Raw genomic sequence first — 15,167 nt, forward strand, 5'->3', positions numbered from 1 at the left:
GACGAGCAGATCTCAGGGAGAAATCTCACTACGGCGGCTGTCTCGTGGGCATGCGCAGTAGAGTGGCTACAGTGCTAGAAGCTGAGTTGTGTGTGCAGTTATTTAATGACATTTAAAATGGCTAGTTGTTCTTGGGCAGAAAACATACTCCAGCTCCTCCGTAAAATGAATAACTTTTATTTACCAGGTATGCGGGTGACAGTAAGAGAAAGGATGAAACGGATGAAGGCAGTTTGATAAGTAACCACGTCTAACTTTCTCTCCACAGGTTCGTGTCGTTCAAGCTGCTTTCGTTTTGAGATTGAAGGAGCCCAGGTCGGCTGGATACCTCCTCACGTAGCTTCGCTTTTGGCACGCTATCCAGACGTGTTCAGTCCGCCACACCAGGGTGCAGTGACCCTCTGCCACGGCCTGGACTCGTACGAAAAGAGATCCGAGGCTGTGAGTCATGTACTGCAAGCTCTCAGACAAGAGCCCTCTTTAACCTGCCTTAAAGGATGGAGAGATGAGGTGAGGCACGCAGGTCAAACTTCAACGTATACAATTGTGTCTTTGTGTGGTTTTTCACTGGAAGCATTACATACTCTTTACCCGTGGCCAACTGTATCACGAGTTGTAAAACCAAGCCTGACCCCCACCCACCCCCTGTGCCAAAGTCAGAATTTACTAAAACGTTTCAACTTTGCAAGCAATGTTCCCTCTAATTTTTCATGTGTCTGAGCGAACACACAAACTCCCTGAGCGGTCCCTTGGACCACTGTGAGCAACAGCAGACATGTCTACTGTGGTCATGCCAGCATCGAATCCATCCAAGTCACATGGTTTATTAAAATAAGCAAATTACAGCATTTACATTTATGTTAGACTACTTTTAATTAACTGCTTTAGCCCACTTACACAGGCGCAGCCAGTCACTTACTGACTAACACTGCAAAACAGAATTGTTAAAGTTTCAATTTTAATTTCAAATCAGGTTAGATTTTTTTTTGTGCGCAACGCAGATTTTTTGTGTGCAGAGACTGTGCCAGCAGTGCGCAATTGCGCACGCGCGCAGCTTAGAGGGAAAATTGTTTGCAAGTGTGTCCTCACTGCAACATCTGAGACTCAAGTACGCGCAAATGTAGAGGAAGTAGTGTTTGTAGGAACTGAAGGGTTCCTTTGGCGTTGTGGGTGGATTACACTGTCCTCTGTTTTGTGATACAATTTGTCCTGTTTTCTAAATCCAACATGAAAGTGAATTTTTAAAAAAAAAGTATTTTCTTCATTTTCGTCATGTTTCTGTTCCACTAGTACCTACTTGGCTCCACTTGGCTCGACTCGGTTTTTTGGGTTTTCCATTAAGTAGTAGTTCCTTATTCCAGGTACTTTTTTACTATCTGTTGGGATTCCAAGTGAGCAGAGTCGATCCAAAAATGTGACATTGGTAGACTGCATTCCACCAATTGCCAGTCAGTGACATCACTCAGTGCTGTGGTTCCCAAGGTGGGGGTGGGGGGGGGCTCCCACACAAATGCAAAGCAGAAGATGAAGCATCGCCAAACCAACTTCGTTCCAAGCCAAAGACAAGAAAATAGGATGAACAGCCCCTGCTGACTTCAGCACATCCAAGGAGGAACAGTTCATTGATCTAACCTCTGATTCAACAAATAGGCTGCAGTTTAAGAGGCTGTGCGAAGATTTTCTTGTAAAACAAAGGAGCCTAGTGAAAAAAAAAAAAGTTTGGGAACCACTGACTCAATGTCACATAAAAGCAAGTCCTTCACAAAAATCAAACCTGCCATTTTTGTAATTGGGGAAATGTCTACGCAAATACCAATACCTTAGACCAATCATGATATGCATATTTATTTGGTCTTGGTGACTGATGATAGCAGGAACCAGGCAGAACAACCTGAAATGAGAATGTGTACCAGGAGATCTGTGAGCTGATGGCTGCTCAGGGATACCAGAGGACGTACCAGAGCAATCTCAACAAAAACCTATCGAATATAAAAGCGATTGCAGGACCATCAAAGACCACCACAGTCAGAGTGGTTCGACTGGAAATGGTTCAATCAAATGGACTGCATCTGCAGGCACTGACCGGCAAGCAACAGGAGGAAGATTGGGCTTGACTCGGCTACAGCATTGTTGGAAACCATAATGAGGATGGTGAGTTCTTTATGGGTTAATGCGTCTTTTATGCTAATTATCCCATTGGTGGTAAGCTCACTTTGAACTCACAAGAATATTTTAAAGGTAATACCATTGTCTCCTATATGCAGACAATAACCTAGATGGTTAACTATCAACTCTAACTCCAAGTAGTCACTTCCAAGAACAAAATATTTTTAGCTCCAAGTGCATTTCCACAATATTGTTTTTAAACTGGCTTTCATTAACCATCTCCCATTTCTGCCTTTCGCAAGAGGAAGAGGACCCACACCAAACCGGACCTGACAAGTGTACTTGAAGAGATGCATGCTCAGTGTCCTAAATCTGGCCCACCATGAACAGCACAATCGATTTGCTTCTCAGTGAGAGATGTAAGGCAATGGAGCAAGAAGCCATCTTCCAGAGGAAGGAGATTACAGAGTGCTACCTTCATCCAGGCATTCTCTTTGTGCTGGGTGAGCTTGTACAGGCAATGAGTTGCCAGCATGAGTGACATTTTTACCCCTCAGCTGTGAAAGGCTGATGTGGTATCGTCGTCACCCTGTTGGCGAGCGTGCAGCATGGACTCCTAATTTTGTAAATGTGATAACTCAAGAAGGAAGTCACGTAGGACATTTAAATTGAAACCATAGGTGCAACTACTAAAAATCGGGGACAGGTTTAAATCTCAGTGACCTTGACTTGAAAGGTCAGAGGTCAAGTTTTCTGAAAATCTCGTGAAAGCGATAACTCAAAAATGTAGGATTTTGAAATTAATACCATAGGTGTGGCTAGTAGGAGGCTGAGGGGTAGCACTGGCAGTCACCAGTATTTTTACATCATGAATGCAATAAATGTATATAGTTTAACTTTTCAGCCTTAATTTTGCACATTGTAAATCGTTTGGATTTTGCTGCTGACTATAATAAAGAATTCAGTGACCATTGTGTATGTGATTTTTTGGGGGGGGGTTTTGTCTGTTACAACACCAGTAGGAAAAAAGTATGAACCAAACAATTATCAGTGAAATTTTGGTGCAATGACAGCTCATCTGTAATAAAAAGTAACCAAAATAAATAATCTTCTTCACCAGGTAAAGTCATCACAAAAAACACTATATTATTGGATGCGCCAATGCAGAAGATATTGCACACTTTAGTTATTGCAACAGTATATCAAGAAACTGTGTCATACTGGTGTCGGCATTTCCTATAACTCTGTTAGTGTTTAATAGGATTTAACATAACACAAACAAGTTAAATGTATCTTTTAACATTTAATTTGTATCACTGAATCTTGGTCACCGGGAAAAATAAAACTTAGAAACAAAGATGGAGACAGAACACAACTTTATTGTCAAAATTCATAGTGACATTAAACAGGAGTACGTTTGTGGGGACATGACTAGGAAGGCAACGGCACCTTCCCTTCAGTCTGCTGAAAGCATTTTCAATAACCAGCCATGCTCAAATGATTTTCTTTTTTAAATGTCCAGTGTCATGAAATGGTTTCAAGAACAAGCCTTGCAAGGGACAAGCTGTGTCTCCAAGGATGTAATAGCTGCCACACAAATGTTCTTGATGTGAGCTGGTAAGAGGTTTTCCCAGCTAGCTAACTCCCACAGTGTGAACATATTGGTATGGTATTCAGTTATATTGGAAAACAACCTAATCCAAGTTGAGTCTAGTTGAGTTGACTCAAGATGAGTAGGTACTAGTGGAAAATAGGTTCATTTGTCCTCTAAACCTAAGAACTGGTTGTGCTAGCCTTGGCAATGAGAACTGCAATGCAAACCATTTGTCATCACTTGCAAGTGTATTAGAACATTATCATGCTGTATGGGTTATACAGCAGGATCATGTACTTCAGTTTCAGAGTACTATATGATATAGCAAAATAGTATTTTTTTTTATTTTTATTTTTTATATACACACACACATGCAACGGCAAGGGGGGAACAGCCCACCTGAGATTGGGAACTGACCTGAAAGACAGGATCATTGCGAAGCTTAAAACCTGGACTCTCTGTAGCCGATTACCAAGACTACATAAAATACCCTTCGAGGATCTACTAGGTGATGTGAATGGAGCATTATGGACCATACCTACTGCAACCATCACCGAAACTAACCAGCTGATCTACATCATGGCAGCAGTGATCAATGAGGTGCTTGGCTATAAGTAAAACAGCCACAAGGAGCAGTACAGTCCATGGAAAAGGAGGCTAGAGGCCAAGATCAAGGAAGCACGGAGGAAAGTTAGCCAACTATAGGAGCTGCAAAATGGTGCGATGAAGAAGGTGCCTAAGAAGTGCAGCACGCTGTCTCTACCTGAGGCCTTGGAAACTACCAAGGAAAGACTGACAGCCTTGGCCAGCCGCTTTAAGAGGTACACCAGAGAGATAGAAGGCAGAGCCATCCAAGGTATACAGAGACTGAGCAATACTGGAAGAGCATATGGGAGAAGGACACAACACATGACGGCAATGCTCAGTGGCTAGTGGATCTAAGAGCAAACCCCAGCAACCTCCCTGAACAGAGACCAGTAACCATTACAGTGGCAGACATCCAAGAAAAGGTCTCCAGTATGAAGAGTTGGACAGCACAAATGAACCAGCTGCTAGTGGATGAGAGACACCCAGAATGGTTAACTGAAGGGCGGACGGTCCTGATCCTCAAGAACCCCCAGAAGGAACCGGTTCCATCCATCTACCGGCCAATAACCTGCCTCAGTACCACGTGGAAGCTCCTGTCAAGCATCATAGCAGCTAAGACGAACAGACACATAGCTCGATAGCGGGGCACAGAAAGGGATTGGCAAGAGGAGGAGCCAAACGCGAGCTATTGGTAGACAGAGCAGTTGCCTGAGACTGCAAGACCAGGCTGACCAACTTATGCACTGTCTGGATTGATTACAAGAAGGCCTGTGGCTCAATGCCGCACACCTGGATCTTGGAATGCCTAGAAATATAAAAGATCAACAGGATCCTAAGAGCCTTCATTCACTTGCTCAATGAATACCTCAGGCAGCAGAAACCCAAGAATGCAGAGAAAGAGGAGGCACCATTATGGAAGGACAGGCCTCTGCACGGTATGTACCACAGGCAGATAGATGAAGTGGTTAACATCCAGAAATCTTACCAGTGGCTGGACAAAGCCGGACTGAAAGACAGCACAGATGCACTAATCATGGCAGCACAGGAACAAGCTCTGAGCGCATAGAGGCTGGGGTCTACCACACCAGGCAAGACTCCAGGTGCAGGTTGTGTAAAGATGCCCCTGAGACAATCCAGCATATAACAGCAGGGTGCAAGATGCTAGCCAGCATGGAGCACCATAACCAAGTGGCTGGCATAGTATACAGGAACATCTGTGCCGAGTATAACCTGGAAGTCCTGATTAGTGCCTCTGTGCTGTCTTCTAGTCCAGCTTTTTCCAGCCACTGGTAGGATTTCTGGATATCAGCCACCTCTGCTATCTGCCAGTGGTACATACCGTGCAGGGGCCTGTCCTTCCATGATGGTTTCTCCTCTTCCTTTACTTTCTTGGGTTTCTGCTGCCTGAGGTATTCACTGAGCACTCGGTCAGGAAGATGGCCCCCTTCTTCCTGATGTATTCATGGATGTTTGTTGCCTCATCCTGGACCGTGGTGCTGACACTCACCAGTCCCCGGCCTCCTTCCCTATGCTTAACATACAGCCTCAGGGTGCTGGACTTGGGGTGAAACCCTCCATGCATGGTCAGAAGTTTCCTGGTCTTGATGTCAGTGGCTCCTTTGGCCAGCTTATTAACCGAGCAGGGTGCCTGATCACGGGCAGGGCGTAGGTGTTGATAGCCTGGATCTTTTTCTTACCATTCAGTTGACTCCTCAGGACTTGCCTGACCCTCTGCAGGTACTCAGTGGTTGCAGCTTTCCTAGCGGCCTCTTCATGGTTTCCATTTACCTGTGGGATCCCCAGGTATCTGTAGCTGTCCTTTATGTCTGCAATGTTGCCTTCTAGTAGTTCAATCCTGTCAGTTCTGGCTACCTTCCGTTGTTATCATCAGACTACATTTCTCCAGTCTTAACAACATTCCGATGTTGTTCCTGTAGATAGATCCTGGTGGTGTGGATCAATGAATCAATGTCACGTTCACTCTTGGCATACAGCTTAATGTCATCCATGTAGAGGAGGTGGCAACGGCTCCATTCTGTAGCCAGTATCTGTAGCCAGTCTTGTTAACGGTGTCACTGAGGGGGTTCAGGCCTATGCAGAACAGCAGTAGATCCCGCACTTGATGTTAACTTGTGATATTGGCTTGAAGTTGGGCTCTAGTGTGTACGCCACATCCCCACTGAGTCCTTGATGGTCCTGATGAGAATATATATATATATATATATATATATATATATATATATATTAGGGGTGCAACGATACACAAAATTCACGGTTCGGTTCGGTTCGATACTTTGGTGTCACGGTTCGATATTTTTTCGATACAAAAAAAATGTTCATGCCTTTTTAATTTGTCATTTATTAAAATTATAAATATATATTTTAACTCAAAAGTACAGTTTTTAAATTTAACCCTAACCCTTGTGCGTGTTTTTTATTTTGACAGCGAATGCGCACCTGCGGACCACTTATGTGCAGCCCTGGTTATATAGCTCATCATATTGCAGCCACAGAAATTATTTTGTCCATGAAACCATAAAGCTGCACTTTCTTTATTCCTTATAGTCTGATTTGTCATAACTTCTCCGTTTTGTGGTAAGCTTTTCTTTGGCTGTCACTTCTTCACCCTGACCTGTCTTATTTGGCTCAGCAGAACTAAAATATATATATCCTGCTGCTTTTACACACGCACTCACATAAGCTCAGCGATTCTCTGCGCGATCAACCTCTCACATGTTTAAGCTTGCTGCGGGAGATTTCACTTGTCATGTTTGCATAGTAAGCTAACGATTAATAAGACGATGTCAGAGGAATTGGTGCACAAATTATCATCACTCACAGATCAGTGCTGTCACTCTCTATACACAGTTCGCATGATTACAAAGTGAAAGCAAAAAACAAGCGCAAATTCAAACGCGATTTCAATATGTCACATATTGACAGTGGCTCACCGATGCCAATGACATAATTACCCAGCTACATTTCTGAAAGAATGCAAAAGCATTGACATATATTTTTCCTACAATAGCCCGACGGGCAGGGAAGAGATAGATTTTGGTAGCCCGACTGAAAAAAATCGCTAGCTCCAGGACGTCGGGCTAGCGATATTGCAAGCCCTGTATCTGATTGAGGAATCACTCATCTTTGGAAAAGAGAGTTTATTACAGAGAAATGTCTCTTTCCAAAATAAAAGCTATACTATCTGCTTCTTCTGGGCTATATTCTCAGCAGCATAAGGAGAATCATGTGCTAACAGCTGTCTAAATGACTCGGCTAAAGTTAGTAGCATGCTTGTTGTTTTGGTCTTTGCACTAGGATGATGTCGGCGTAAATGTGCAGTCATATTCGTTGTGTTCCCACTAGTGCTTTCAGGTTAATCTCGTTGAAATGACCTTAACGCCACAACACGGCAAATCTCCGTTAACGAGCTACTCCTGATCGCCCCGTGCATGGGGCTAGACGGCCAACACGTTAACGAGCTAACTGCGCTAACACACTAGTTCCCACCCATGTAATTGAGCATTGCATGGCACATCCAACATGCTGTTTTACTTTAGTCCATGACTCGCTTACCTTCAGGGTCATACGTCACATGAAAACCAAAATAATTCCAAACGCCAGATCTGAATGAGGGTGGGGGAGGTCCATGTTGCAAGGAGAGCTTAACTTCTGTCTCGCTAGCTTGCCCTGCGCTCTTCCTTCTGACTATGCTGTCTGTGTTGAGCACTCAGTGGATCTGCGCTCGACAGTGCAGCCTAGGCGGAGTAGTCGAATGCAGATTCACTGAGCGCTCAACACAGACAGCATCGTCAGAAGGAAAGTTGATAAAATAAATTACAAATGTTGTATTGTTCGATACATATGCGTACCGAACCGAAAGCACTGTATCGAACGGTTCAATATCGATACGAATATCGTTGCACCCCTAATATATATATATATATATATATATATATATATATATATATATATATATATACATACATATAGTGATTAGATTGCTCAGATAATAATGGAGTATAATAGTCCAGCCTAGAATTAATAAACATGAACACGCTTTTCAACATCACTCTGAGAAATGATGTTTCTAATTTTTTGCAATATCTTGCAAATAAAAAAAAGCAGTCCCACATATTTTATTAAAGTGCATGTTAAAGGACATGTGCTGGTCAAATTAGCTCCAAGATTTATCACAGTGTTAATGAAGGCAAAGGTAATGCCTTAGCAGTATTTGATTAAAAACCCTGCTTATGAGGATTTAAGACCAAGTAGAAAAGCATCAGTTTGATTTGACTGTAGGAGAAGAAAATTACACAACATCCAGCCCATAAAGGGCTGGATGTTGTGTGGGATTATGGGATTATGTAAGTGTATCTATTTACATAATCCCACTAACTGCATGACTTTGACTGGTGGAAGAAGCCGGAGAACCTGGAGAGAACCCATGCAGACACAAGGAGAACATGCAAACTTCATAAAGAAAAGCCCCGGCCAGATGGTGGAGTCAAACCCAGCAGCTTCTTGCTGTGTGGCAAGACTACTAACCACCATGCTAACCAAATTGCATTGCATTACATTTTGGCTTTGGGTTCAGTTGTTTACTTCTCTGAATGGTTATAAGCAGGTGGAATGAAAAGGGCAAAGCAAGATAATTTCACTGTCTTAAATATAGGTGGAAGGTGTGAAAAAATGTTCAAGGTTAAATCAACTTACATGTTCTCACTTATAACACTAAAACATCTGTTCTTTCAGAAATACAGTGTAATGCCCAGATTTTCAGACTGCCCTTTGATGTGGATGGAAAGAGCAGCTACAAGTAGGTTTTTGGAGCACCGTCTCAGGCTTTTATATTATACCTGTGTTTGAGCTGTATGAGACCATGCTGCTACACTGCAGGTCTCTTTGGGGTGAAGCGGTATGGAGTTCATATCAATGGCTACACTGTCAGTGACAGTCAGGAGGTTTGTATGTGGTTGGCACGGCGCTCCCACACCAAGCAGACGTACCCTGGGCTCCTGGATAACATGGTAAGAATAGACTGAAACACTGACATACTGCCATAGTGTGATGAAAGCATTGGTGCAGCATCTCATGTCAAGCTATTCCACTTCAGTTTCTTCAGTGTATTGCTTGTATCCTCAAAGGCAGCAGGTGGGCTGGCTGCTGGTGTTGGTATCAAACACACTCTGGTCAAAGAGTGTCAGGAGGAAGCCTGTGTTCCAGCAGCCATAGCTAAGAAGGCTCGTCCAGTTGCAACAGTAAGGTGAGCTTGATACACTGCTAAGAAGAAGGGGGTTAAAGAACAATGCTAAGGGTAGTCTACACTTTGTTTTCTTACTGACATATCTCCCGAAAAGACTCCAACTAACAGTGATTATACAGTAACAGATCAAAAGGCAAAAACAGAGCCTCCAGATCCCCACATATAAGGGGGCTGTGGATATATATATATATATATATATATATATATAGGGAGTGCAGAATTATTAGGCAAGTTGTATTTTTGAGGAATAATTTTATTATTGAACAACAACCATGTTCTCAATGAACCCAAAAAACTCATTAATATCAAAGCTGAATGTTTTTGGAAGTAGTTTTTAGTTTGTTTTTAGTTTTAGCTATTTTAGGGGGATATTTGTGTGTGCAGGTGACTATTACTGTGCATAATTATTAGGCAACTTAACAAAAAACAAATATATACCCATTTCAATTATTTATTTTTACCAGTGAAACCAATATAACATCTCCACATTCACAAATATACATTTCTGACATTCAAAAACAAAACAAAAACAAATCAGCGACCAATATAGCCACCTTTCTTTGCAAGGACACTCAAAAGCCTGCCATCCATGGATTCTGTCAGTGTTTTGATCTGTTCACCATCAACATTGCGTGCAGCAGCAACCACAGCCTCCCAGACACTGTTCAGAGAGGTGTACTGTTTTCCCTCCTTGTAAATCTCACATTTGATGATGGACCACAGGTTGTCAATGGGGTCCAGATCAGGTGAACAAGGTGGCCATGTCATTAGTTTTTCTTCTTTTATACCCTTTCTTGCCAGCCACGCTGTGGAGTACTTGGACACGTGTGATGGAGCATTGTTCTGCATGAAAATCATGTTTTTCTTGAAGGATGCAGACTTCTTCCTGTACCACTGCTTGAAGGTGTCTTCCAGAAACTGGCAGTAGGACTGGGAGTTGAGCTTGACTCCATCCTCAACCCGAAAAGGCCCCACAAGCTCATCTTTGATGATACCAGCCCAAACCAGTACTCCACCTCCACCTTGCTGGCGTCTGAGTCGGACTGGAGCTCTCTGCCCTTTACCAATCCAGCCACGGGCCCATCCATCTGGCCCATCAAGACTCACTCTCATTTCATCAGTCCATAAAACCTTAGAAAAATCAGTCTTGAGATATTTCTTGGCCCAGTCTTGACGTTTCAGCTTGTGTGTCTTGTTCAGTGGTGGTCGTCTTTCAGCCTTTCTTACCTTGGCCATGTCTCTGAGTATTGCACACCTTGTGCTTTTGGGCACTCCAGTGATGTTGCAGCTCTGAAATATGGCCAAACTGGTGGCAAGTGGCATCTTGGCGGCTGCACGCTTGACTTTTCTCAGTTCATGGGCAGTTATTTGGCGCCTTGGTTTTTCCACATGCTTCTTGCAACCCTGTTGACTAATTTGAATGAAACTTTCAAACACTCCTTTGTTGCCCGGGCGGTGTGTTTTGGATCATTGTCATGTTGGAAGACCCAGCCTCGTTTCATCTTCAAAGTTCTCACTGGTGGAAGGAGGTTTCGGCTCAAAATCTCACGATACATGGCCCCATTCATTCTGTCCTTAACACGGATCAGTCGTCCTGTCCCCTTGGCAGAAAAACAGCCCCATAGCATGATGTTATATATATATATATATATATATATATATATATGTATATATATAAACACCCAGCTCACCCTCTGCGGGCGGTTTATCCTTCAAGCTCGGGTCCTCTACCAGAGGCCTGGGAGCTTGAGGGTCCTGCACAGTATCTTAGCTGTTCCCAGGACTGCGTTCTTCTGGACAGAGATCTCTGATGTTGTTCCCGGGATCTGGTGGAGCCACTCGCCTAGCTTGGGAGCCACCGCACCTAGTGCTCCGATTACCACTGGGACCACCGTTACCTTCACCCTCCATATCCTCTCGAGCTCTTCTCTGAGCCCTTGGTATTTCTCAAGCTTCTTGTGTTCCTTCTTTCTGATGTTGCTGTCATTCAGAACCGCTACATCGATCACTACGGCCGTCTTCTTCTGTTTGTCTACCACCACTATGTCCGGTTGGTTAGCCACCACCATTTTGTCCGTCTGTATCTGGAAGTCCCACAGGATCTTAGCTCGGTCATTCTCCACCACCCTTGGGGGCGTCTCCCATTTTGACCTCTGAACTTCCAGGCCATACTCGGCACAGATGTTTCTGTATACTATGCTGGCCACTTGGTTATGGCATTCCATGTATGCCCTGCCTGCTGTCATCTTGCACCCTGCTGTTATGTGCTGGATTGTCTCAGGAGCATCTTTACACAGCCTGCACCTAGGGTCTTGCCTGGTGTGATAGACCCCAGCCTCTATGGATCTTGTACTCAGAGCTTGTTCTTCTGCTGCCATGTTTAGTGCCTCTGTGCTGTCTTTCAGTCCAGCTTTGTCCAGCCACAGGTAGGATTTCTGGATGTCAGCCACCTCCTCTATCTGCCGGTGGTACATACCGTGCAGGGGCCTGTCCTTCCATGATGGTTCCTTGTCTCCCTCCTCTTTCTTGGGTTTCTGCTGCCTGAGGTATTCACTGAGCACTCGGTCAGTTGGGGCCATCTTCCCAATGTATTCTTGGATGTTTGTTGTCTCATCCTGGACTGTGGTGCTGACACTCACCAGTCCCCGGCTACCTTCCTTCAGCTTAGCGTACAGCCTCAGGGTGCTGGACTTGGGGTGAAACCCTCCATGCATGGTAAGGAGCTTTCTTGTCTTGATGTCAGTGGCTTCTATCTCCTCCTTTGGCCAACTTATTATACCAGCTGGGTACCTGATCATGGCCAGGGCGTAGGTGTTGATAGCCCGGATCTTGTCTTACCGTTCAGCTGACTCCTCAGGACTTGCCTGACCCTCTGCAGGTACTTGATGGTTGCAGCTTTCCTAGCTGCCTCTTCATGGTTCCCATTCGCCTGCGGGATCCCCAGGTACTTGTAACTGTCCTCTATGTCTGCAATGTTGCCTTCTAGTAGTTCGATCCCCTCAGTTCTGACTACCTTCCCTCTCTTTGTTATCATCCGACTACACTTCTCCAGCCCGAATGACATCCCGATGTCATTGCTGTATATCCTGGTAGTGTGGCTCAGTGAATCAATGTCTCGTTCACTCTTGGCGTACAGCTTGATGTCATCCATGTACAGGAGGTGGCTGACAACTGCTCCGTTCCGTAGTCGGTATCCGTAGTCGGTATCTGTAGCCAGTCTTGTTAATGATCTCACTGAGGGGGGGTCAGGCCTATGCAGAACAGCAGTGGGGACAGAGCATCTCCTTGGTAGATCCCCCACTTGATGGTGACTTGTGCTATGGGCTTAGAGTTGGCCTCTAGTGTTGTACGCCACATCCCCATTGAGTTCCTGATGAAGGCTCTCAGGGTCCTGTTGATCTTGTACAATTCTAGGCATTCCAGTATCCAGCTGTGGGGCATTGAGTCATAGGCCTTCTTGTAATCAATCCAGGCAGTGCACAGGTTGGTGAGCCTGGTCTTGCAGTCTCGGCTGACTGTTCTGTCTACCAGTAGCTGGTGTTTTGCGCCTCTGGTATTCTTGCCAATCCCTTTCTGTGCCCCGCTCATGTATTGACCCATGTGCCTGTTCATCTTAGCCGATATGATGCTTGACAGGAGCTTCCATGTAGTACTGAGGCAGGTTATTGGTCGGTAGTTGGATGGGACCCGTCCCTTCTTGGGGTCCTTGAGGATCAGGACCGTCCGACCTTTGGTTAGCCATTCCGGGTGTCTCTCGTTAACTAGCAGCTGGTTCATTTGTGCTGCCAGACACTCGTGGAGTGCAGTCAGCTTCTTCAGCCAGTAGGCGTGAACCATGTCGGGCCCTGGTACTGTCCAACTCTTCATACTGGAGACCCTTGCTTGGATGTCTGCCACTGTGATGGTTACTGGACCCTGTTCAGGGAGGTTGCTATGGTCTGCCCTCAGATCCACTAGCCACTGAGCATTGCTGTTATGGGTTGCGTCCTTCTCCCATATGCTCTTCCAGTATTGCTCCGTCTCCAGCCTTGGTGGTGCTGTTCTCTTATTGTTCCCTTGCCACTGAGAGTACACCTTTGCTAGTTCTGTGGAGAACAGCTGGTTTATTCTCCTGCCTTCTATTTCTGGTGTACCTCCTCAAGCGGCTGGCCAAGGCTGTGAGTCTTTGCTTGGCAGTTTCCAAGGCCTCAGGTATGGACAGCTTGTTGTATTTTTTATATGCACCTTCTTTGTCGCACCTTTCTGCAATTCTGTTAGTTGGCTAACCTCCCTCCGTGCTAATTTGATCTTGCCCTCTAGCCTCCTTCTCCATGGAGGGCACTGCTCCTTGTGGCTGTTCAACTTATAGCCAAGCATCTCACTGATCACTGCTGCCATATTGTAGATCAGCTTGTTAGTCTCGGTAAGCGTAGCTCTAGTCATCATCCGTAGTGCTGCATTAACATCATCTAGCAGACCTTCTGAGGGTACTTCACGTAATCTTGATAACCGGCTACGGGGGATCCAGGTTTCAAGCTTGGCCATGATCCTATCTTTCAGGTCAGTTCCTCTCGCACTCAACGATCCTTCTCCTATCGCACTTGGGGCTTTGTACCCAATCTCCCCCCTGACCTGGCGTCCTGGCTCCCCCTTGCCATAGCATTTATGTTGTACCTCGTCAATCTCTAGCTGTGAGAGCAGTCCCTTCTTTCGAATGTTGGAACACTGAGCTAGTAGTTGTTTCGCCGTCATTGTAGATGTTGGGTATTGAAGAATCCATAGGTCCCTCATCCTATTCATGTAACCAATTCCGCCAGGGTTACTTGCGTAGTAGCATTCCAACAACGCCCTGTTTTCGTCTCTAGTAGCCCACTTCTCGTCAGGGTGCCCTGGTTCCTCAACACCTGACGCGGACCTCGTTGATCCGGGCGACGTCCGAGCCGGCATGCCTTCATATTTATGTGTCTCGCTCATGTCTGCGGTAGGCTCGCTTAGCATATGGGGTCTAGCCTTAGGACCCTTACTGGATACAGACACCCCAGGCGGGGATCGAACTTGCGATCCTCTGCTCCTATATATATATATATATACATACAAAATGTGGAAGTTGAATTTGTTATTTTTATCAGTATATTTGTTGCTGGACAGTAACAGGAGGCACTGTGGAAAAGGCTCATTCCACTGTGATGTACCACAGAAAACCATCGGACAGCTTCTGTCTATAAAACCAGAATTATTTTTATTTGCAATATCTTTTTACATTTCTACATTGTATTTTTGATTGTTGATTGTTTGATTGTGATCTACAGATCTGTCACTTCAAAGCCTGCGCAGCTGCTTAGAACCTCTCAGCAGCTGCAGCTCGATCGTGTTGCTGTAACAGGCAGAACAAACACAATTCTGTGAACACTGTTTTTGCATTAATTGGAATAGTGTGATAAAAATGAATTAAATACTGGGTATAATAAAACATGCGTTTTAGTAGTCAGAATGGTAGAGGGGCACCGGTGCTGGTGTTGATATACTGCAGCTTTGGTTTGGCTGGATCACAGCCTCACAGTGACACCTCTGGAAGAACCTCCTGTTCTGGAGAATCATTGCTTTATGAAACAGTTAGTTACATAATTGGATTTTCAA

General features: G+C 44.8%; 1 protein-coding gene and 1 long non-coding RNA gene across 4 annotated transcripts in view; both read left to right on the forward strand.

Annotated features, from left to right (window-relative positions):
- The window catches only part of tpk2 (thiamin pyrophosphokinase 2), an 18,817-nt gene continuing 3,650 nt past the window's right edge, over positions 1-15,167 (forward strand). For 2 of the 3 annotated variants that reach the window (XR_005691855.1, XM_040003705.1), the window contains exons 1-5: positions 1-187; positions 269-510; positions 9,041-9,104; positions 9,185-9,315; positions 9,433-9,551. Coding sequence is in view for 2 of the 3 variants with exons in the window: in XM_040003705.1 (XP_039859639.1) it covers positions 106-187; positions 269-510; positions 9,041-9,104; positions 9,185-9,315; positions 9,433-9,551 (638 nt within the window). In the remaining variant the exon portion in view is untranslated. The remainder of the gene's footprint in view (positions 188-268; positions 511-9,040; positions 9,105-9,184; positions 9,316-9,432; positions 9,552-15,167) is intronic. The other variant, XM_040003706.1, reaches the window with a different exon arrangement.
- On the forward strand, positions 970-4,424 carry LOC120716257. The gene is made up of 2 exons (XR_005691856.1): positions 970-2,151; positions 2,409-4,424. It is a non-coding gene; the product is annotated as an uncharacterized LOC120716257 (long non-coding RNA).

The sequence above is a fragment of the Simochromis diagramma genome, unplaced genomic scaffold, assembly GCF_900408965.1.
Source record: "Simochromis diagramma unplaced genomic scaffold, fSimDia1.1 OVJJ01000466.1, whole genome shotgun sequence".
Taxonomy (NCBI): Eukaryota; Metazoa; Chordata; class Actinopteri; order Cichliformes; family Cichlidae; genus Simochromis; species Simochromis diagramma.